At 45.3% G+C, this 23,660-nt stretch overlaps 1 protein-coding gene across 1 annotated transcript; it reads left to right on the top strand.

The window, feature by feature from the left end:
* Positions 1-395: 395 nt before the first annotated feature.
* LOC121855241 lies at positions 396-9,287 on the top strand. Its single transcript, XM_042350128.1, has 8 exons — positions 396-473; positions 3,186-3,406; positions 4,426-4,545; positions 5,500-5,851; positions 6,415-6,561; positions 6,720-6,812; positions 8,590-8,847; positions 9,037-9,287. Exons 2-8 carry the CDS (start codon positions 3,204-3,206, stop codon positions 9,124-9,126), a joined length of 1,263 nt encoding a protein of 420 aa, XP_042206062.1. The 5' UTR covers positions 396-473; positions 3,186-3,203; the 3' UTR covers positions 9,127-9,287.
* The last annotated feature ends 14,373 nt before the right edge of the window (positions 9,288-23,660 follow it).

Genomic DNA, 23,660 nt, shown 5'->3' with positions numbered 1-23,660 from the left:
CCCCTAAAACCAAACAGGCATAAAGGTTGAATAGTTTAGTACATTTGTAGCACCCAGAGGTCAAAGGTCAAAGGTCAGCGGTGAAGTGACAAGGAGAAGGAAAGAAGAGGAGGGAGGGAGGGAGGAGGGAGGGAGGAGGGAGGGAGGAGGGAGGAGGGAGGGAAGGAGGAGGGAGGAGAGAGAGGAGGAGGGAGGGAGAGAGGAGGGAGGGGGGAGGAGGGAGAGAGGGAGGAGGGAGACGAGAAGGACGATTAGTTGAAATTAAGATGAGGAGATGATAGAAGGAGGGGAGAGGAAGAGGAGGGAGGGGGGGAGAGGGAGCATGAGATAGAGAGAGAGGAGGGAGAGGGAGGAAGAGAGCGGGGAGAGAAGGAATAAGGACACTTGCACCACAACACAAATGTCAGTCAACACGGGGCAGCAACACACACTACTACAGAGGCCTCCGTCAGTACACACACACTATCCTGAAGGTAAGTCTTCCTCCTACGGGATATTCTCCGTTTACATACGAGTGATATTAACATTCAATCAACTTAGGAAATTTTTAATATTTCAATTTAATTTGCCCTTTGTTACTACTGATTCCCTCTCTGATTATATGAGATATTAACCTAACCTAACCTAACCTAACCTTACCTTCAAGGGCAATAAGCTGGGGTGTCTAATCTTCATGTGATGTTCTTAATTATTGTTAAAGTAATAATTGTGTCTTGCATCTTCAGCACATATTTTAGTGTGTGTGTGTGTGTGTGTGTGTGTGTGTGTGTGTAATAATAATAATAATAATAATAATAATAATAATAATAATAATAATAATAATAATAATAATAATAATAATAATAATAATAACGGTTTATTAATAGAGATTGCAGCCAGTGGCTGAAAATACATAAACTTGCATTTGATTTAGACATAATAATATTCGTTCAATTCATTGACAGGGCTGTACAGTACATAAATCAGGAGTTGTTTATTATTTTAACAATAGATGGGATGGTGCTGTTCTTATATCTATCGGTGCGGGCTCTTATGGGCTGAATTTTGTTGTAGTGGCGGACTGCGCGAGGTGGGCGGGGGACTGCAGGTGGCAAATGACGTGTGTCTGTGTGTGTGTGTGTAAATAATAACAATAAATAAAATAATAATAATTAACGGTTTATTGAAAAAGTTCTGCAGCCCGAAGGCTGAAAATATACATTAGACATAAATGACTTATTACATACATTGGTGGTTTAACAAAAGCCTTCATTAGAGAAAGGTAAAGGAACATACAGTGAACATACAGATTAATGTAGGTGTTGAACAGCAAACACGTAGTGTAGTAACTCCTTCCCAGATGGTGTTATGAGGGACCTCACGTGGTGTAGTAATTCCCTCACAGATGGTCTTATGAGGGACCTGACGTGGTGTAGTAATTCCCTCACAGATGGTGTTATGAGGGGCCTCACGGGGTGTAGTAATTCCCTCACAGATGGTGTTATGAGGGACCTCACATGGTGTAGTAATTCCCTCACAGATGGTCTTATGAGGGACCTGACGTGGTGTAGTAATTCCCTCACAGATGGTGTTATGAGGGGCCTCACGTGGTGTAGTAATTCCCTCACAGATGGTGTTATGAGGGGGGTGTAGTAATTCCCTCACAGATGGTGTTGTGAGGGCGTGTGGTGTAGTAATTCCCTCACAGATGGTGTTATGAGGGGCCTCACGTGGTGTAGTAATTCACAGATGATGTTATGAGGGGCCTGACGTGGTGCAGCAATTCCCTCACAGATGGTGTTATGAGGGGCCTCACGTGGTGTAGTAATTCCCTCACAGATGGTGTTATGAGGGGCCTGACGTGGTGTAGTAATTCCCTCACAGATGGTGTTATGAGGGACCTCACGTGGTGTAGTAATTCCCTCACAGATGGTGTTATGAGGGCCTGACGTGGTGTAGTAATTCCCTCACAGATGGTGTTATGAGGGACCTGACGTGGTGTAGTAATTCCCTCACAGATGGTGTTATGAGGGGCCTGACGTGGTGTAGTAATTCCCTCACAGATGGTGTTATGAGGGACCTGACGTGGTGTAGTAATTCCCTCACAGATGGTGTTATGAGGGACCTCACATGGTGTAGTAATTCCCTCACAGATGGTCTTATGAGGGACCTCACGTGGTGTAGTAATTCCCTCACAGATGGTGTTATGAGGGGCCTCACGGGGTGTAGTAATTCCCTCACAGATGGTGTTATATGAGTGAGGTGTGGCCCCAAGCCTCCCTATCGTAAACGGATTAACACATCGCTGGTTGTTGTTGGGTCTCATGGGCAGTTATCACTGGGTACCTGGGACCTCACTGTGTGAAGGTTAACTTGGGCACGACTCGGCTGTTACTGTTGAGTTGTTCTCACTGACTTAAGCACTGTTCACCACTGTTCACCTCCGTTCAACACTGGTTCCATTCCTTTCCTTAATGAAATTGTAACTTCTGGCGAGAATTTGTTAATATTCCGGTGGGGAGGAGGGTTCAGGGGAGGGAGTTGGTATGGGCCAACATAACAGTTGACCTGGCTGCTGCTGGAGGAGCGCCAGGTACGCCTTGACCCTTCGGTGGTCAAGGTTGTGTGTGTGTGTGTGTGTGTGTGTGTGTGTGGCCCGACCAACTGTTTCCTCTCTCTCTCTTCCACACGTCCCTTCCTCTTCCCCCCTCTTTCCTCACACCCCCCACAATTATCTCTCCCTCTTCCCCCCTCTTTCCTCACACCCCCCACACCATGCCCTCCTTTCCCTCTTTCCTCACACCCCACACTATCTCCTCTTTCCTCACACACCCCCATTTATCTCACCCCCCTCCCTTCCTCCTCACCAAGAACTTATATCACAAATGTAAAATAAATTAATAAACAGGAAAACTTTATTGATTTACAACCTTGCAATATTGTTACAACTCACCACAACTGTTTTATTCATTTACAACTGTGACTATTACAACCCCTTGTGTACCTTTCTCTTTAGCAATCCATTACAACTCTTTATTTACATCTCATTGAATTAGTTTTTTTTACAACTCGTGATAAAGACTCATTCAATTACAAACTATTAAGTTTTTTCATTTACAACTCATTTACAACCCATTGAGACTTTCCATTTACAACCCCCGTGGCCACTATCTATTTACAACTCATTTACAACTATTCATTTACAGAGTTCACCAGCCAGCAACATGCGGATGACCTTACTAACGAGCTTGACCCTCCTAGCCTTATTAGTGGTTAGAGGTCAGGCCAGGATGGTCAAGATTATCTACCCGCATTTCAGAGTGGCTCCACAAAACGAGCCTAACTACCCGCCCAACAGAGTGGCTATGCAGAATGACCCTAACTACAGCTACGACCTGAACTACGACTATGAATTAACAGGGGGAAGGTAAGAGAGAGTGTGTGTGTGTGTGTGTGTGTGTGTTTCATTTTCTTTCTTTTGTTATTACTCTCTCATGAACCGTAAATAAATCACATTCAACAAAGACAGAGACTCACTATCGTTCACTTTTGATAACGTAAACTTAGTAACATTTATTTCAAGGTAAAAACATAACGAAATATTGCCCTTAAAATAAGGAAAAATATAAAATAAATTGACAAAAAAAACTGTATGTGATATGAAAGTGACTTGACTTCCTGGTGTGGCGGACGTGACTAGGGGAAGTGATGACGTCAGAAGAGGGGGGGAAGTGATGACGTCAGAAGAGGGGAAGTGTGAGGTGTTGTAATGTTGAGTCAAGATAATTACTGTTAAGTTATTTTTATATTTATTTATAAGACATGGCTTCGTTATAAACAACAACAACAACAACAGCAACAATAACAATAACAATAACAATAACAATAATAATAATGATAATAATAATAATAATAATAATAATAATAATAATAATAATAATAATAATAATAATTGTAATAATAATAATAATAATAATAATAATAATAATAATAATAATACGTCTTGTAGTAGCACCTGTACCAAAACATTTGTCCTCACCTGTACCTGTATACGCCTCTACACCCTCACCTGTACCTGTATACGCCTCTACATCCTCACCTGTACCTGTATACGCCTCTACACCCTCACCTGTACCTGTATACGCCTCTACATCCTCACCTGTACCTGTATACGCCTCTACATCCTCACCTGTACCTGTATACGCCTCAACATCCTCACCTGTACCTGTATACGCCTCTACATCCTCACCTGTACCTGTATACGCCTCTACACCCTCACCTGTACCTGTATACGCCTCTACATCCTCACCTGTACCTGTATACGCCTCAACATCCTCACCTGTACCTGTATACGCCTCTACATCCTCACCTGTAGCTGTGCCGTAAGCTACTGTTATTTCCTAATGAAAACAGAAGGAAGATTGACACACCCTCAATCCTTCACAGCAGCCAGAGAGCCCCGCGACGCATGGCTGCCGAAGAGCCACTGAGCCACTTCTCTGACGACCACAACTACGACTACACTTACGGCGACCATAACTACGACTACGACACTCAAGATGGCAGGTGAGTCGTGTGTTGGCACTATAAACTCTATTACCACCAATGGCACTATGACCTCTCTTTAACACACCAATGGCACTATGACCTCTCTTTAACACCAATGGCATATGACCTCTCTTTAACACCAATGGCACTATGACCTCTCACTGGCACTATGACCTCTCCTTAACACCAATGGCACTATGACCTCTCTTTAACACCAATGGCACTATGATCTCTCTTTAACACCAATGGCACTATGACCTCTCCTTAACACCAATGGCACTATGACCTCTCTTTAACACCAATGGCACTATGACCTCTCTTTAACACCAATGGCACTATGACCTCTTAACACCACTGGCACTCATTCCAATAGTAACAATAACAATGGCACCAGGCAACATTATATGTACTGTATATAACGGTTGTTTCTCGTGTAACGAGGATGGCCGGCCCAAGGGCCAACTAGGCGTGAATTTGTTAAAGTGTAGACGCTGTCACCAACACAACAACCACACCCTAAGTTAACGAGCTGCATGACCCAGTGTCAAGGAATAGTCCAAGAAGACCGGACAACTCGCCAACTGCACTGGCTAACCATTACCCGGGAATACGATCCACAACTCGATTAACATCCTGGTCCCCAATTACTGCTGGGTAGACAGAGGCAAATGGCGTAAAGAAACTTACCCATAGTTTCACCCTGCCCGGGGATCTAACCCGAGTCCGCTCGCTTGCGAGGCGAGAATGCTGACTATTACACCACAGGTCGACCTTACACTTCGCAAATTTTTAATTCGCGACCTTCGATTATTCACGGATGACACCCTGGATGTACCCAAGAGTGTCTGAGGGTAGTTTTAAAGTTGGCGGCATCTTCGTGGTCGGGACCTGGAGCGTGTGAGTTTTATGGCATCCCGCAAGGCAACATTGTAACACTTGTCTGTAACAATATTAACATGGGCCAACTTCCAGGGACAGTGATGGAGGCAATAACATACATCCACCACCACCACCACGACCCGTCATGACCACCACGCTAGACGACTACAACGACTCTGTCTATGCCCTGCCCGCCCCAGAAGATGGTCACCCCGAGGAGGAGGACAAGGTGGTCGAGGACGAGGTGTTGGAGGACAAGGTGGAGGACGAGGTGGTTGAGGACAAGGTGGAGGACGAGGTGGAGGAGGACGAGGTGGAGGAGGACGAGGTGGTGGAGGACAAGGAGGTGGAGGACAAGGTGGAGGACGACGTGGAGAATAAAGACGACACGAGGTCAATCTCCCCTTCCGCCGTCATTTCCTGGTTTGCGTCTCAGTGGGTGACGGTGAGGAAAATGAGGGTGATGAGGGTGATAGTGATGATGATAGTGATGATGATAGTGATGATAATAGTGATAGTGATGATGATAGTGATGATGATAGTGATGGTGATAGTGATGGTGATAGTGATGATGATAGTGATGGTGATAGTGATGGTGATAGTGATGGTGATAGTGATGGTGATAGTGATGATGATAGTGATGATGATAGTGATGATGATAGTGATGATATAGTGATGATGATAGTGATGATGATAGTGATGATGATAGTGATGATGATAGTGATGATGATGGTGATGATAGTGATGATGATAGTGATGATGATAGTGATGATGATAGTGATGGTGATAGTGATGATGATAGTGATGATGATGGTGAGATAGTGATGATGATAGTGATGATGATAGTGATGATGATAGTGATGATGATAGTGATGATAATAGTGATGATGATAGTGATGGTGATAGTGATGATGATAGTGATGATGATAGTGATGATGATAGTGATGGTAATAGTGGTTAAAGTAACAAATGTATAACTGAATATTGTTCTCCCTCCACCACACACAGGCTAAGGACAAGGTACATAACATGGTACAAGAGATCAGAGAGGTGAAGAACAGCCTGACGCGGTACATGTATGACATAGCGGACCTAGTGAAGCGGGGAGCTGACTATTGTGTGCAGAAGTTGAGGATGGCGACACGAGTGCTTGACGTAGGGCTCAACTATACTGTAGTAATGTTGATGATAATGATTTTAGTGGTCAATTGGTGGTTAATAATAATAATAATAATAATAATAATGATAATAATAATAATAATAATAATAATAATAATAATAATAACAAACATTACAAGAGCTGGTGTTTACAGGGCCATGCATCACAAGCGTTGGACAAACTGGAGGGCCAGCTGACGAATGGCAACGAGAAGGTGGTGGCCATCTTCAAGCTGATTGGCGGCCAGGTACAACACATATGAGTACATGAGTCCATAAAGTTCCATCTCGTACTCTGTTCGTTGAGTGTGTGTGTGTTAAGAGGACATTTAGCACAATACGTTATTAACAATAGTACTCAGTATTTCCCTTTCATGTGCTACTGAGTACAAACGCTGGACCAATATACCAATGGACTCTTTATGAAGTACCATTGGAGTACATACTCTTCAGGTGGCGAGTGAAGCACCGCACATACTGTACAATCTGCTTCTCTTGTACAATGGAACAATGTTCCTCTGTGGTTTCTGTGTGTGAAGGTACCAATGTAATCCCCTGTTGTACATGCGGTCCCAATGTACCTTTGTAAGAAGTACAAGTTCACCCTTTGAATACGATGAGTTAATCTCTTGAACATAAGAACATAAGAACATAAGAATGGAGGAAACTGCAGCGGGCCTATTGGCCCATACTGGGCAGTCCCATTTACACCCAACCCCTATTGCTCATAAATTATATCCATCCAACCTATGTTTGAAGCTGCCCAGCGTATTCGAGTTAATGATGATGTTTGGTAACTTGTTCCACTCGTCCATTACTCTATTTCCAAACCAGTGTTTACCTATTTCGCGCCTAAATCTAAATTTGTCTAATTTAAAACCATTGTTACGAGTTCGCTCCTGGTTGGATAGTTTGAGTCCCTTTGTTATGTCCCCTTTGTTCAGCCCTGACTTCCATTTATACACCTCAATCATATCGCCCCTCACCCTACGTCTCTCGGGGGAGTGCAAATTAAGATGCTTTAACCTGTCCCTGTACTCAAGGTTCCTAATGCCCGGGATTAGTCCTGTCATTCTCCTCTGAATTCTTTCCCAGGATTCTATATCCATTCTGTAATACGGTGACCAGAATTGAACTGCGTAATCCAAGTGAGGTCTCACAAGCGCAAGATATAGTTTTAGGATAACCTCGCTAGTCTTGTAACTTTGTATGAACCCAAGTACTTTATTAGCCTTGTTTCGAGCAAATACACATTGTTTACTTGGCTCAAGATTCCTACTTATCATTACTCCTAAATCCTTCTCGCAGTCGGATTTCTCAATAACATCGTTGTTCATCTGGTATCTGGTTTCCCTGTTTACATCTCCTATACTGAGTACTTTACATTTGTCCACATTGAATTTCATCTGCCATTTTTCAGACCATTCGAAAAATTTGTTTAGATCTTCCTGTAGTTTTGCGGAGTCCTCGTCAGATTTAATTACACGCCCTATTTTAGTGTCGTACGATGATTTAACCCTTCGCGGACAATGACTTAACCCCTTGAGTACAATGAGTTAGCCTATCGATTAGGGTTTCTTAACCCCTTGAGTACATTGAATTAACCCCCTGAGTACAAAAAGTTAACCTCGAATATAATAACATCCTGAGTACAATGTCTTAACTCCTTCAACAGGATGGCAAATTCCCTTGAGTACGATGATATAGTACTCAAGTCATCGTACTCGAGCGATTAAGTCATTGTTCTTAGATGGCTTTCCCTTTACATATAGTCCATTAAATCGAGATTTTATTGAATATTCTCGTAAACTCACCGAGAATTAACAAAAATATATATGCCATGAAAGTTAACATTGTAATATACTAATGTACCACGGGGTGTAAATGTCTGGTTGGGTTGGGTTAGGTTAGGTTAGGTTGGGTTGGGTTGGGTTGGGTTTTATGTTGAATCTACCAACACACTTTGCGACACACACACACACACACACACACACACACACACGAGTATAAATCTTTCCTATGCAGGTTGATGAGTGGACTCGACGTCACCAGCGGCAGGAGGAGGAGGGCGTGGCAGGTCGTGCAAGAGGCGCAGAAGGGGACATGGACGAAGCAGTGGTAACATCAAATCGCGTGTCTCAATACCGTCGTGGTGGTTGGGAGGGCCCGAGGGTGGAGCAGAGGGAGGGCCCGAGGGTGGAGCAGAGGGAGGGCCCGAGGGTGGAGCCGAGGGATGAAAACCGCCCTCAACAGGAAGTCAATATGATGCCCAACTTTTTCCTGGTAAGTCTTAAGGACCTGACCTGACCTGACCTGACCTGACCTGACCTGACCTATTTATTTATTTATTTGTTTGTGTTTTTATTTATTTGTTTTTTGTTTGTTTATTTGTTATATATTTATTTATCTATTTATGTGTTTATCTTAATTTGTTTTATTATTTATTTATTTATTTATTTATTTACGTGACAGGAGAAAGAGGTGGTAGAAAAGTTGGGTGAGCTGGTCCAAGACGGTGTTCTGACCCCGGAGGACGTGGAGGCTGTGCTCACGATCCAGTAACTACTGACGAAGGGAGGGGGGGGGGGGACTTCTTCAGGCAGGTCCTCAATAGGTTATGAGTGTGGTGTTGTGAGTGAGGTGAAAATAACAAACAAAAAGACTTGTATAATTATACTTTGTTGAAGACCATAATAACTGACCAATAAACTAACATTATTTTATGACTTTTGTTTTATTATGCTCCTCCTTCCCTCTATACTGGACATATTGCCATCACCCACATCCTTCAGGACCGTGTGTGTGTGTGGCCAAGAGCTCAGGTAAGTGGTCCATGTGGGAGACAGTTGCCAGTTATTGTTTTAATTTCTCCTGTATTGCCTCCATAAAGTGGTACAGGTAAGTCCCTTTATTGGCTACTACAGGTGATTTGTGACGCCTCCTGTTGCAGCTCTGTGTGTGTGTGTGTGTGTGTGTGTTATAGACCTAAACCTAACAAACTACATAAAAAAAACTACCATTACAATCACATCGAAATATCATAGCAGGATAAATACATCACTCACTCACTACAAAAAAAGTATCGTATCTGATGTTAAGTAAATGATTAAGTTACTTTTATTTTAAGTAACAAGATGGCTACAAAATATTTACCTGGTCACGTTTTTCTTTTCTTTTTTCTTACTTTTGGAGATTTACAAAAAGTGGCGTCACAAAGTCTCTCTCGGGGGTTGGTTTGTTTTTAAGTCATTTGGGATTAAAAAACAATTATTATTCTTAAAGGAATTCGTAATTACTTCGTTGTTTTCGAAGGTGGTGGAGCGGCAGGCAGGAGGGAGTTAGTGGAGTGGTGGGGGGAATAGTTAGTGAGGCTGGTGGGGTAGGGTGGGGTGGGGTCGGGTGGGGTGGGGTGGGGCGGAGTATAAGGTAGAAGAGTGTCGGGGTAAGATTGTCACCTGGGCGGACCATTGAGTCAATCCCCTGGCAAATTAACAAATAATTCCTAAATATATCCTACACAGGTAAACCCCAGCTCCTCCCTACCAAGACCATCAGTTCAAAATCCGAAATTCCTCTTTGACTCGACTCCTTAGGCTGGCATAAAACAGCGCCATCTATAAGGAGAATCATGGCAACTTAGTTCGAGTGTGAGGTTTACAAAATGGCGGTGACCCGGTGTAAACTGGGTGTAACTTTCTCTCTATAGATGGCGCTGGTATAGAGTAGTCTACCCTCACCTAGTCTATTCAAAATGGGTGGTAGTGCAATTCCACTGAAGTCTTGGGCGTTTTTGGATGCTACTAAGGAATAGTCTCGCTCTCTCTCTCTCGCATAACCCTTTATCTCTCTCTCTCACCCTCAGTCTCATCCATCTCTCACACCCCAGCCACTTTCCCTCATCCAATCTCACAAGTTCCTCCCCTCTCCCTCTCTCCTTCCCCATTCATCTCTTTCCTCGCTTCACTCCTTTTCCAAAAATAAAGTAAAAATAAAAAGATAACTTTCATGAACCTTGCTAAAAAAAACCGTAGGGAACTCGAAAAGTATTATAACACAAACAAAACTACAATAAAAACTATACCCTGAATTTAATAACAAACAGTGAATAATTAAACAAATGATCGCGTCACATTTATCATAGTATCCCCCTACAGAAAACGTGAAGCAGATGAGTAATGGGAGGGGGAACTCTTTGGAAAATTACACACGCATCAAATCTGGTGTAATAGTCACCAAAATACTTCCGTGGTCGAGGTAATGATGCGAGAAACACGTTCTTGACACTAATTTATAATATCAGGAGGAATTTGTGAGATACGCCTAGTCAAAAAAAACAAAACACAAACAACAACAAAAAAAAGAAAAGGTTAAAAAAAGAGAGTAGTAGTAGTAGTAGAGTAGTCCTTCCATTGGATGGCGAGATCTTCCAACACAGGACTTCAAACACATCTAACGAAGCCCGTGTGGACGTCAGTGCTGGAGGATTCTGGACGCGGGGACAGCGAGCTTTCTTCGACATCAGGATTTTTTATCCCATGGCCGCATGTCACCGTAACCTAGCTCTCGATGCTGCACATAGGACGAACGAGAACGACAAGAGAAGGGCATATCGGGAGAGAATTCAAAACGTTGATCAAGGCAGCTTCACTCCTCTAGTGTTCACAACCTCTGGTGGGATGGAACCAAGTGCAAGATGTTTCTACGCCAGACTCGCGGAGTTGATCTCCGAGAAGAAGCAGCAGCCCAGAAGTTATGTTACAGCCTGGATGAGATGTCGACTGTCTTTCTCTCTCCTTCGGTCGGCTTTGCTCTGCCTCAGGGGAACGAGATCTTCGGCCCCAAAGCCGACAACTGCTGCAGATATTGACTATGAGGCAACAGTCACTGAATGCTGCATAGATCTGCATAGTAGTAGTAGTAGTAGTAGTAGTAGTAATCTGGACATCTTCAACTACGACTATCAAAGTAACTCTCTCCCAAAAAAAAATCTTCATGGAGGAGGTCGATGAAGTTCAGTATGATCACTGTGACTCCTGTTGTCTCGGTAGGGTTGTCAAAATCCTTGGCCCGTTGTGTCATATTGTCTGACACAAAATTGTAAAGATACTTTTTTGGGGCGAGAGAGAGAGAGAGAGAGAGAGAGAGAGAGAGAGAGAGAGAGAGAGAGAGACTTCCCTCCTCTGCTAGTATCCACACAGTAAAGCTCTCACTCACATAACACACTCAACATACCCATGAGATATACCTCCCGTGTGACATATACTATACCATATACTCACTACCTATAACACCGTAACACCTTCCTCGCACCATAAAATTATAAATAAAATACTAATAAATAGGAACAATAAATAAAATAATTGATAGATATTGAAACGTAAAAATATAAATCTGTAAATTGAAAAAAAATGTAAATGAAGATCAAGAGAGAAAATGATATTGAAGTGTAAAAAATATAGATTTGTAAATTGTAAATAAATTTGAGTTTAGTTAAGTACCATTCAGTGTACATTAGTTATACTGTGCCTTCAGGGTGTATCTTAAGAGTACCCTAGTAAGTACCTTCAGGGTGTAGTTTACAATGTACCTTAGTTAAATACTGTACCTTCAGGGTGTATCTTAAGTGTACCCTCAGTTAAGTACCTACCTGCAGGGTGTATCAGGCCAAGGTGTATCCTAGTGTAACCTGATCTACACCCACCTTACAAGGGGGGGGGGTGGTGCTTGAGCCAGGGACGAATACACTTGGCTCAGGTATTTCTCTCTCTCTCTCTCTCTCTCTCTCTCTCTCTCTCTCTAACAACCTGAGAAAAATATTGTGACAGACAGACAGATAGACAGACAGACAGATAGACAGACAGACAGACAAATTAGAATCGACAAATAACGACATAATGAAAGCACAGATACTACAGACCAGAACACAGACTGACAGCATAGAGAAATAGACAGAAGAAAGCACAGAGAAACAGACAGAAGAAAGCACAGAGAAACAGACAGAAGGAAGCACAGAGAAACAGACAGAAGGAAGCACAGAGAAACAGACAGAAGGAAGCACAGAGAAACAGACAGAAGGAAGCACAGAGAAACAGACAGAAGACAGCACAGAGAAACAGACAGAAGAAGCACAGAGAAACAGACAAAGACAGCACAGACACAGAAAGACACAGATGCACAGAGAAGAAGACAGCACAGAGAAACAGACAGAAGACAGCACAGAGAAACAGACAGAAGGAAGCACAGAGAAATAGACAGAAGGAAGCACAGAGAAACAGACAGAAGAAAGCACAGAGAAATAGACAGAAGACAGCACAGAGAAACAGACAGAAGACAGCACAGAGAAACAGACAGAAGAAAGCACAGAGAAACAGACAGAAGACAGCACAGAGAAACAGACAGAAGGAAGCACAGAGAAACAGACAGAAGACAGCACAGAGAAATAGACAGAAGGAAGCACAGAGAAACAGACAGAAGGAAGCACAGAGAAATAGACAGAAGGAAGCATAGAGAAACAGACAGAAGGAAGCACAGAGAAACAGACAGACAGACCGAGGAATCAGAAACCAAAGCCGACGGTCAGATGTATACAGACAGACAGACAGACAGACAGACAGACAATAATATGTTGTTAATGACAGGAAAACACGTAAATAAAAGCTTGGCAAATATGTAAACAGGTGTGATCAAAAGTTCTTAAAGCTTAAGATATATGTAAATACAAATCAGCCTGTCTTTAAAGCTTAGGAATTATGTAAATACAAATAAGCTTAGGTTCTTAAAGCCTAGAAAATATGTAAATACAAATCAGCTTATGTTTTTAAAGCTTAGGAATTATGTAAAAACAAATAAGCTTAGGTTCTTAAAGCTTAGGAAATATGGTATCTAAACGGAAATCAGCAATTTTCTTAAAGCTTAGGATATATGTAAACAGAAGTAAGCTTATGTTGTTTTATCTTAAGCCAGACGTAGACAGAAGTAAGCTTATGTTGTTTAAGCTTAAGCCGGACTTAAAGAGGAGTAAGCTTATGGAGTACCTGGAGCTAACGGAGAGGGGACACGAGGCTGGTGTACAGAATCCACAAGATTAACAATAACACCACAAGGATGGCGTACGTGACCGCCATGGCGTGCTGTTCCGTACCCTGCGGCATTATGCACGCCCTTCACGCCCTTCACGCCCACGCTAAAGTCACAACCTCACACGCCCACAAACCTCTCTCAAGGATACCTCCCTCACACACAGACAGCAGGCAAGGGGAGGAAGGGGATTAGGAGTGGTTTAAGTAGAAGCACCAATGTAATTATGAAAAAAACTTGTTTATTTTTTAGTTATTCACAACCACAAGAATGAGGAGATGGCGGACGAGGGGATAAACGGGAGATGGCGGACGAGGGGATAAACACACTGATAAAAAAATAAGGCGGGGAGAGATTACACAGTTGTTGGGTATACAGAAAAATTATTGAAGTGAAACACGCTTCGAGGGAGAGAGGGAGGTGAGGTGAGGGACTTGAGACGGGCGTGAGGGACGGACGGGCGTGAGGGACGGACGGGCGTGAGGGACGGACGTGAGAGAGGGAGTTACCCGACTGATCACGCGGGAAAACTGAACTGAACTGAAATGCTGCAGCTACCCAACCACACCACCACCACTACCCCACCCCATACCCTCCCTGCCCAACCTCACTCATACCCACCTACCTACCCACCTACCCACCTACCCACCCACCTGCCCACCCAGCTAATCCCTTTCTGACACCTCCATTTCACTGTAAAACATTCCATATTTCTTCACCCTCATGTTTACGATAGGTTGCCATAATTCTTCGCCATTAACCTAACCTAACCATATTGAACGAGGAGATGTGAGACCCGGCAGGTGAGTGGGAGAGGGGGCGTGGTTGGTGAGTGGGAGAGTGGCCGTGGTTGGTGAGTGGGAGAGGGGGCGTGGTTGGTGAGTGGGAGAGTGGCCGTGGTTGGTGAGTGGGAGAGGGGGCGTGGTTGGTGTGGGAGAGGGCGTGGTTGGTGAGTGGGAGAGGGGCCGTGGTTGGTGAGTGGGAGAGGCCGTGGTTGGTGAGTGGGAGAGGGGCGTGGGTGAGTGGGAGAGGGCGTGTTGGTGAGTGGGAGAGGGGCGTGGTTGGTGAGTGGAGAGAGGGTGGCCGTGGTTGGTGAGTGGGAGAGGGGGTGGGTAGGGTGGAGAGGGGCGTGGTTGGTGAGTGGGAGAGGGCGTGGTTGGTGAGTGGGAGAGGGGCGTGGTTGGTGAGTGGGAGAGGGGGTGGTTGGTGAGTGGAGGGGGGCGTGGTTGGTGATCAGGAGGTACAGGCTTGTTGACATACTAACCTATCCATATTATACAGCTAATTGAAGGGAGGGTTTTTTTTTACCCCATTTTTTTAGGGTGTCTCAAGTTTCTGCCTTCACCTCCCTGTATAAAAGCTAAACAAACATTTTCTTAATTAGTCTTTTTTTATCTTTGTGTTCCTTTATCTTTTTATTTTGTTTGTTTTTTGTTTCTTCAGTAAAAGCCATAATGGTGGATTAGAATAGGGTTCTTTAACTCAAGTAAGATTATGGTACTCCAACACTACCATCACCACCATTACCATCACCATAACCACCACCATCACACCCCCACTACCACCACCACCACCACCACCATCCCCCCACTACCACCACCACCACCACCACACCCCTCACCACACGCCTTCCGGTTCACATAATCACTATCACCAAAAATAGCTAATGGACTCGTGTGGTGAGAGGATAGTGAATATCTTGGTTCAATTATAGGCGTGTGAAGGAAGGGGGAAGGTGGGGCGATAGTGTAAGGGGAGAGGAGTGGTGGTGGGGAGGTGGGGGTGTGAAGGAAGGGGGAAGGTGGGGCGATAGTGTAAGGGGAGAGGAGTGGTGGTGGGGAGGTGGTGGTGAGGAGGTGGTGGTGGGGAGGTGGTGAGGTGGTGGTGGGGAGGTGGTGGTGATGGTGTCGTGTTGGTGATGTAATGGTGGTATGGTGACAGTGGGGGTGTGGTGGTTGTGTGGTGATACTGGTTGTAGCGGCTGGTGGTAATGGTGGCAGCGACAATTAGTTATAAAATGTTTGTAGTAACTGTAGTTATTGGATATAGTGGTTGATGATGATGATTACGGAGGCATACTTGTGGTAGTGGTGGTTGGTCTTGAGGATAAACACAGGTCCAGCCAACCACGTGCGCCCAGCTGTGAACCGCCCACTTTGTTTACATTTGAGTTATTCTCGTCCCCAGCCCCTCTCCTATCGCCACCCTCTCACATCAATGCCCGGCTCGCTTTCATTAATCGATTACACCCGTTTGCTTACCGTCAACTTAATCGGTTAACCTCCATTATTCGCCTTAAACATTGACCTTCATCATTTATTTACTTTATCATTATCTCATTATCATTATTAATACTCATAATTATTTATCGCCATAATTACTTAAATTATCTACCTTATTTCACCTTGACCGCCTCATTTATCCCACCTTAATTATGGATGGGAGTGATGGGGGTAGGGCGATGGGGTAGGGTGGTGGGTGGGTGGATGGATGGATGAAGGGCGGATGATTGATGGGGTGTTTAGCTAAAGCCGTAACGTTAATGGGTGAGTGACATTTGGTTGATTATCACTAGCTAAAAACTCATGGGTGGGTGAGTGGGTGGGAGGGCAGACGCGAGGTGGGAGGGCGAGGTGGGTGGGTGGGTGGGTGGGTGGGTGGGGGGTGGGATGGGGTGTGAGGAATGGGGACCCTGGAGAGTAAATGGGGTGGGTAGTGGACAAATGGGAGGGGAGGTGGAATACAATTTACATGAGTTTAATTCAGTCACCTGTAATTCCAACCACCTCCGCAAACCACCATCCATCTACCACCACAACCACCATTCCACACCATCAACAACAACACCGAAATTCCATACCAAAAGCGTTTCATCTCCCATACTCCTACCCGAATTAATCTCAACCAAAATGTTACGTAGATATTTCATAACTTTTAAAAAACTCCTAAATGACGATACGAATAAACAGCATTTAACCCTTAAAGAACTAGGGACGTAATTTGAGAGCTTAAGGAGGCGGGAATTAGCAGGTAGCGCTGCATATACGATATTTTGTACGAGTGTAAATAAACAAGCCAGTGACCAGAGCCCACAGCGGATGGAACAGTGGAGGAAGAGAATTTATCACGCTATTGGGAGAGGTTTATCTTGGTGGGGGTGGGGGGGGGTCTTGAGAGCAGAGCCATCACTCCTCGCCTGTTCTAAGCAGGTGTGATCTGACCAAGAAGGGATGATGAAGACAGAAACAGAGACGCAAAAGATATAGAGACAGACAGACAGATGGAAAAAACACATATAGGAAAGAGGTGGATGAGGGAAGAGGAGAATAATAAAAGATAAATAACAAGACACACACACACACACACACACACACACACACACACACACACACACACACACACACACACACAGTATTAATAAGCACCAGTATAGTTCCTTTATTGGCTACACCGTTTATCTCTACCAGAAACACAATAGACTATCAATAGACTAAAGAGACACACCTGAATGTTCATGACAGACAGACAGACAGACAGACAGACAGACAGACAGCCAGACAGACAGACAGACAGACACTCAACTCTATTGTGTAGTCTGTCCTTTTTTAATTGTCGCTTCCATTATACTGTAAGTTGAAAGCCTCTAAGAATTCCCTTTAGTTAAATGAGTTAGGTTAGGTTAGGTTAGGTTGGGTTAGGTTAGGTTAGGTTAGGTTAGGTTATGGCATCACATTAACACATACATGGTCACACACACACACACACACACACACACACACACACACACACACTAGAAGGGTCGTGGTTCAATATCCACCAAGAATATTCTCGAGGTTTATATTATGGCTTCCAGGTAGATTATTATAGCTGAATTACAAGGGTTCAGTACCTTCCGTATTGTGTGTGTGTGTGTGTGTGTGTGTGTGTGTGTGTGTGTGTGTGTGTGTGTGTGTGTGTGTGTGTGTTTGAGGAGGAGAGTGGCACAACAGTGGATTTCTGCCTCAATAACAGCGGCGGTGGAAAGGCAGGAGAGAGAGAGAGAGAGAGAGAGAGAGAGAGAGAGAGAGAGAGAGAGAGAGAGAGAGAGAGAGAGAGAGAGAGAGAGAGATGTAGTATCACGAGTAGTCATCAAATGCTGGCCAGTTCTCCAGTAGCACCGCCACCCACCTACCCGCCCACACCACCACCCACCCACCCGCCCACGTCACCACCCACCTACCCGCCCACGTCACCACCCACCTACCCGCCCACGTCACCACCCACCTACCCGCCGACGTCACAGAAAACTTACACGCCCACACCACCACCCACCTACACGCCCACACCACCACCACCCACCCACGTCACCACCCACCTACCCGCCCACGTCACCACCCACCTACCCGCCCACGTCACCACCCACCTACCCGCCGACGTCACAAAAAACTTACACGCCCACACCGCCACCCACCTACCCGCCCACGTCACCACCCACCTACCCGCCCACGCACCACCCACCTACCCGCCGACGTCACAGAAAACTTACACGCCCACACCACCACCCACCCACACGCCACGTCACCCCCACCTACCCGCCCACGTCACCACCCATCTACCCGCCGACGTCACAGAAAACTTACACGCCCACACCACCACCACCTACACCACCACCCACCTATCCGACCACACGTACTCACTTCCATCCACAACTCCACCCATCCACCCACACCACCACCCACCGCCATCCATCAACCACCCATCCGCCCATACAACCACCTCCACCCAGCCATCCAATCAAACCACCCACGCGCTCACCCACGCGCCCACCCATGCGCCCACCCACCCACTCAGCCACCCACCTGCCACCCTTCATTCCCTCCCTGCCCAGGACACATGCATATGTAGCAGGCTAACTGTGTTACTTCTGTAGGATGGGGAGGTGAGGATGGGGAGATGAGGATGGGGAGGTGAGGATGGGGAGGTGAGGATGGGGAGGTGAGGATGGGGAGGAGGATGGGGAGGTAAGGATGGGGAGGTGAGGATGGGGAGGTGAAGGATGGGGAGGTAGGATGGGGAGGTAAGGATGGGGGAGGGTGAAGGGGAGGTGAGGATGGGGAGGTAAGGATGGGGAGGTGAGGATGGGGAGGTAAGGATGGGGAGGTGAGGATGGGGAGATGAGGATGGGGAGGTGAGGATGGGGAGGTAAGGATGGGGAGGTGTGGATGGGGAGGTGAGGATGGGGAGGTGAGGATGGGGAGGTAAGGATGGGGAGGGGAAGAGTTCACAGAAAACGAAGAAAGACGCGTGGTAGACTTAACAGAAAACGGCGTCAGACTAAGGGTTAACTTATCCATTATCTAAACCAATTACTACCTGTGTGACTCAACTCTACCTGAGGTATTAAGAGATAATGAATTAAACCATCTTCGTAGTTTACAGTATACAGAGAAATACAGCTACAATGGTCTGTGTATAATGTGTCGGGAGTATGGATGTATGTATGTATGTATGTATGTATGTATGTATGTATGTATGTATGTATGTAGTGACCGTAATGGCTTTTATAATTTTTATACAGGCTCTAGTGGGTGATGTGAATGGATTATTTATTGGGTGCCTTGCTGCCTGTTGCGTCACACACACACACACACACACACACACACACACACACACACACACACACACACACACACACACACACACACACCTCGTCAACCTCTAGTTACGACCTCACATCATCAGAACAATATAAAACACACACACACACACACACGCGCACGCACACACACACACACACACACACACACACACACACACACACACACACACACACACTCGTCAACTCTAGTTACGACTCACATCATCAGAACAATATAAACACACACACGCACACACACACACACACACACACACACACACACACACACACACACACACACACACACACACACACACACACACACACACACACACCTGTGACATATGACAACGTGGTAAACATTTTATAAAACATTTTCCATCCATTATATAAACACAAGGGCTGCCGCCATATAGCTCAACAAATGAAGGCTATAATATACTGTATATATATATATTTCTTTAATGGGGGAAGGTATAATAAGGAAGGGGCAATAATAAGGAAGGGGCAATAATAGGATAGGGCAATAATAAGGAAGGGGCAATAATAAGTAAGGGGCAATAATAAGGAAGGGCAATAATAGGGGAAGGGTAATAATAAGGAAGGGCAATAATAAGGAAGGGGCAATAATAAGGAAGGGGCAATAATAAGAAAGGGGCAATAATAAGGAAGGGGCAATAATAAGGACGGGGTAATAATAGGGAAGGTGCAATAATAAGAAAGGGGCAATAATAAGGAATGGGTAATAATAAGGAAGGGGCAATAATAAGGAAGGGGCAATAATAAGGAAGGAGTGTGTATTAAGTGTGTGTAAAGTGACAGTAAAACGCCAAGACAGTTAACAGAATTACCCACAAGTCTCGGCTCGTATTCCTGACTTAAACGCGTATTACATTAAGTGAATTTTATCTCCGTGAATTACAACACTTCCTAACACGTCGAGTAACTTGGCCTGGCTAATTGACTGAGCAATAATTCAATCATAAAATAGAAGAAAAAAAAACACTGCAAGCAAATAATTTATGTAGATTTTATCAGACATTTTCTCGGGTGTGGCTGGAAACGAAGTGTGTTTTGACAGGTAGAGTTTGACACTTTGACCTGACCTGACCTGACCTGACCTGACCTAACCTGACCTGACCTGACCTGACCTGACCTGACCTGACCTGACCTGACCTAACCTGACCACATCCTCCTGGTCACCGATTAGAATATGTCCTTCCCAACGAGATAGATTTTCAGACATGTTTTGAGAGAGAGAGAGAGAGAGAGAGAGAGAGAGAGAGAGAGAGAGAGAGAGAGAGAGAGAGAGAGAGATATGTCTAAGGGTGTTCATAATTATTTTCAGGCAACCTTTAAACTTTGATGACAATGGTGGCGTCTTGGTGAGAATCCTGAGGAGACTGAAGATAAGAGAAGAGAAAAGATGAGAGAAGAAAGAAGAAGGAGAGAGGAGAAGAAGAAGAACAAGAAGACCGGAGAAAGAAAGGAGGTGAAATAATTAGAGAGACCAAAAAAACAAGTTTGAGCAGAAATAAAAGAATCAGAGAAAATATATAAACAGAAAAAGAATTAAGAAACGAGAAACTAAAAAGACGAAGCAAAAAGAAAATACACAAAAATAAAATATAATAGAGAAAGAATGAAATAGAGAGAAAGAAAAAAATTAACAAAGGGGGAAATAAAGACAAAATGAAAAAAAATATATATATATATAAATAAAAAAATCCATCAAAATCTCAATAAAAACAAACAATAAACAGAAAATTGTTACGAGAGACAAAATTAAGAATAGAGAAACAGATATAATACAAGAATAATGAAGAGACGAAGGAGGAAGTGGGGGAGAAACTCGAATAATGGCTGACAAATGCATGGAGGACTATAACCTTGATGTGTGTGGGGGGGTGGGGGGAAGGGGAGGGAGGGATAAGAGATGGAAGGATAACTGGAGAAGAAGTAAGGAGGAGGGAAGAATAAGCGATAGGACCATCTAGACCTGACACATTCCATTGATCCTCTCTCCACTGCCCTTCCCTCTACCCTCCGTCACTCCTCACCTCCTCCCCTCCCTTCTACCCTCTCCCCGACCCTCCCCCACCCTCCATCTCCCTACCCTACCTCCCCCCCCTCCCCTCCCCCCTCCCCTACCCTCCCTCCTCCCTACCCTCCCCCCTCCTACCCTCCCCCCTCCTACCCACCCCCCACCCTCCACTACACTCCCGCCAGCTATCTCCAGAACAGCAGCAGTACTCAAGCAGAACCTCCTTCAGCCCTCCCTCTTCCCCTGCAGTGAGCCGTAGGCCTCGGGGGCTACAACAGATTGGGCTGGGGACTAGACTGATCGGGGGCTACTATACTGGGCTGGGGACTAGACTGGTCGGGGGCTACCATACTGGGCTGGGGACTAGACTGGTCAGGGGGCTACCATACTGGGCTGGACACAGGCTGATCGGGGGCACTGCCATACTGGGCTGGGGACTGAACTGGTGGGGCTACCATACTGGGCTTGGGGACTAGACTGGTCGGGGGACTGCACCATGCACTAGGGCTGGGACTGGGCACTGAGGTCGGGGGGCTACACTATACTGGGCTGGGAACTAGATGGAGCTAGGGCTACTAGATGGAGCTAGGGCTACTAGACAAGGCTGGGGGCTAGATGGGGCTAGGGGTGTAGAGGGCGTCTCCCATTAGCGCCCTCCCTCCCTCCCTGGTGAGTTCCGCTCTGATAAAACTATTCAGAACTTCCTGCTGGAGAAACCGCTGAAGAGGCCTCTCATAATGCTGTATTCCACACCACTGGCCTTCCTTCCCTCCCTCCCTCCCTCCCTTCCTTCATCTAGCCGTCCTCTCCCTCCCCCTCTTACCCTCCTTCCTTCTCTCCCTTCATCCAGTCGCTTCCTTCTTCCCTTACCCCCCCCTTTCTTCCATCTTTCCAATTGATCCCACCCTCCCACCTTTTCCTTCCCTCCCTGTAACCCACCCTTTCCATCATTCCTCCCTCCCCTTCCACCTTTCCACCATTCTTCCTTACAGCCTTTCTCTCCCACCCACTCCTCCTCTCTCCCTTCCACACTTCCCCCATCCACTCTCTCTCTCTCTCTCTCTCTCTCTCTCTCTCTCTCTCATCTTCTACCTACAAAACGAATAAACAGACAAACACACACACGTCTTTTTATCTCCCCCTCAAAAAATAATCTATGATCGTTTTATACTGTTTGGTAATTGCCAATTGTCTGTTTGTTATCTTCCTTGGTGAGTTTTGTCCTTAACTTTACGCACGCACGCACGCACGCACGCACGCACGCACGCACGCACTTATCTCCCTCATACCCGTCAAAAATTTCTGCAGCCTTAATTCCAAACAGATAACAATATAAATAGTGTAGTGTAGTGTAGTGTATAGTGTAGTGTAGTGAAGTATAGTGTAGTGTAGTGCAGTGTAGTGATGAACCAGAACACGGGTCGTCGTCACTACACCTTTACCGAGGAATTTTGTGGATATTATTGCTGAAGGTTTATTTTAGCTCACTGGCGACTGACTGACTGACTGACTGCCGCATATACACGCTCACATGTATACACAGATCATGACTGCCACAAACGCACACGCTCACATATGCACACACAGCTGTTATGACTACCGCATGCACATAGGTCATATAACTGCCACACATACACACACAGGACGCAGTAGTGGATGACAGAAGAGGTTGTCGTATAGAAGTGATCGGTACTCCCCTGGCAGCCCGAGACGGTAAGTGAATTTAGAAGGGAAGACAAGTGCCAAACGTTTGATTCAGTGGGGGTATTATCTCTGACTAATGTTATTAACAGGGGGAGAGTGTGTGTGTGTGTGTGTTTATTGAATAATACAAAAGGTGGGACATGGTCGGAGGAGAGGTTGATGTACTGTACTTAATCATGGTCTTGGTATGGTTGATGGTGACATGGTTGGCTCCTCCTGTAGTCGGAGCAGAGTTTTTCCCGCTTATGTCAACGGCGGAGTCGTCGACATATTATCAGCGAGTGGGAGTATCATTCAGGGCCTCGTTAATGAGGAAGCAGAGCGGTCCTACCCTCGTGCCTTGGGGGACGTCCACTGAAAGCATACAGCCTGGAGTCTGACGCCCGTATTATTAAGCAACATCTTTCCTTCAAGAGGGAATTACAGGTAGTTAATTTTACCGCCACACCACCCCGTTAAGTACTGTACTGCGGTGTCCCTCAGGACTCATTTAGTTTAAAACTCGGGTTGAAACACGACGACCGTCTTCAAGGGAAAATGTTGTTTAATAATACGGGCGTGAGCGTCGTAGTATAAGACTTCTCCGAAACCCGAGGTCGGTGGCTTTGTTGACAATTAAATAGTGACTGACTAAGTCAAATGCTTGGGTGAAGT

This window comes from Homarus americanus, unplaced genomic scaffold (genome assembly GCF_018991925.1).
Source record: "Homarus americanus isolate GMGI-L3 unplaced genomic scaffold, GMGI_Hamer_2.0 scaffold34154, whole genome shotgun sequence".
Taxonomy (NCBI): domain Eukaryota; kingdom Metazoa; phylum Arthropoda; class Malacostraca; order Decapoda; family Nephropidae; genus Homarus; species Homarus americanus.
The sequence above is the reverse complement of the archived record's forward strand: the minus strand, read 5'-3'. Positions and strand labels throughout refer to the sequence as shown.

What these genes read in the sequence shown, in the direction of transcription:
- LOC121855241 (XM_042350128.1), top strand. Translation starts at nt 3,204, where the DNA reads ATGCGGATGACCTTACTAACGAGCTTGACCCTCCTAGCCTTATTAGTG. An exon ending in TACGACACTCAAGATGGCAG is followed by an intron (nt 4,546 to 5,499) that starts GTGAGTCGTGTG and finishes GCCAACTTCCAG; the next exon opens with GGACAGTGATGGAGGCAATA. An exon ending in TTGCGTCTCAGTGGGTGACG is followed by an intron (nt 5,852 to 6,414) that starts GTGAGGAAAATG and finishes CACCACACACAG; the next exon opens with GCTAAGGACAAGGTACATAA.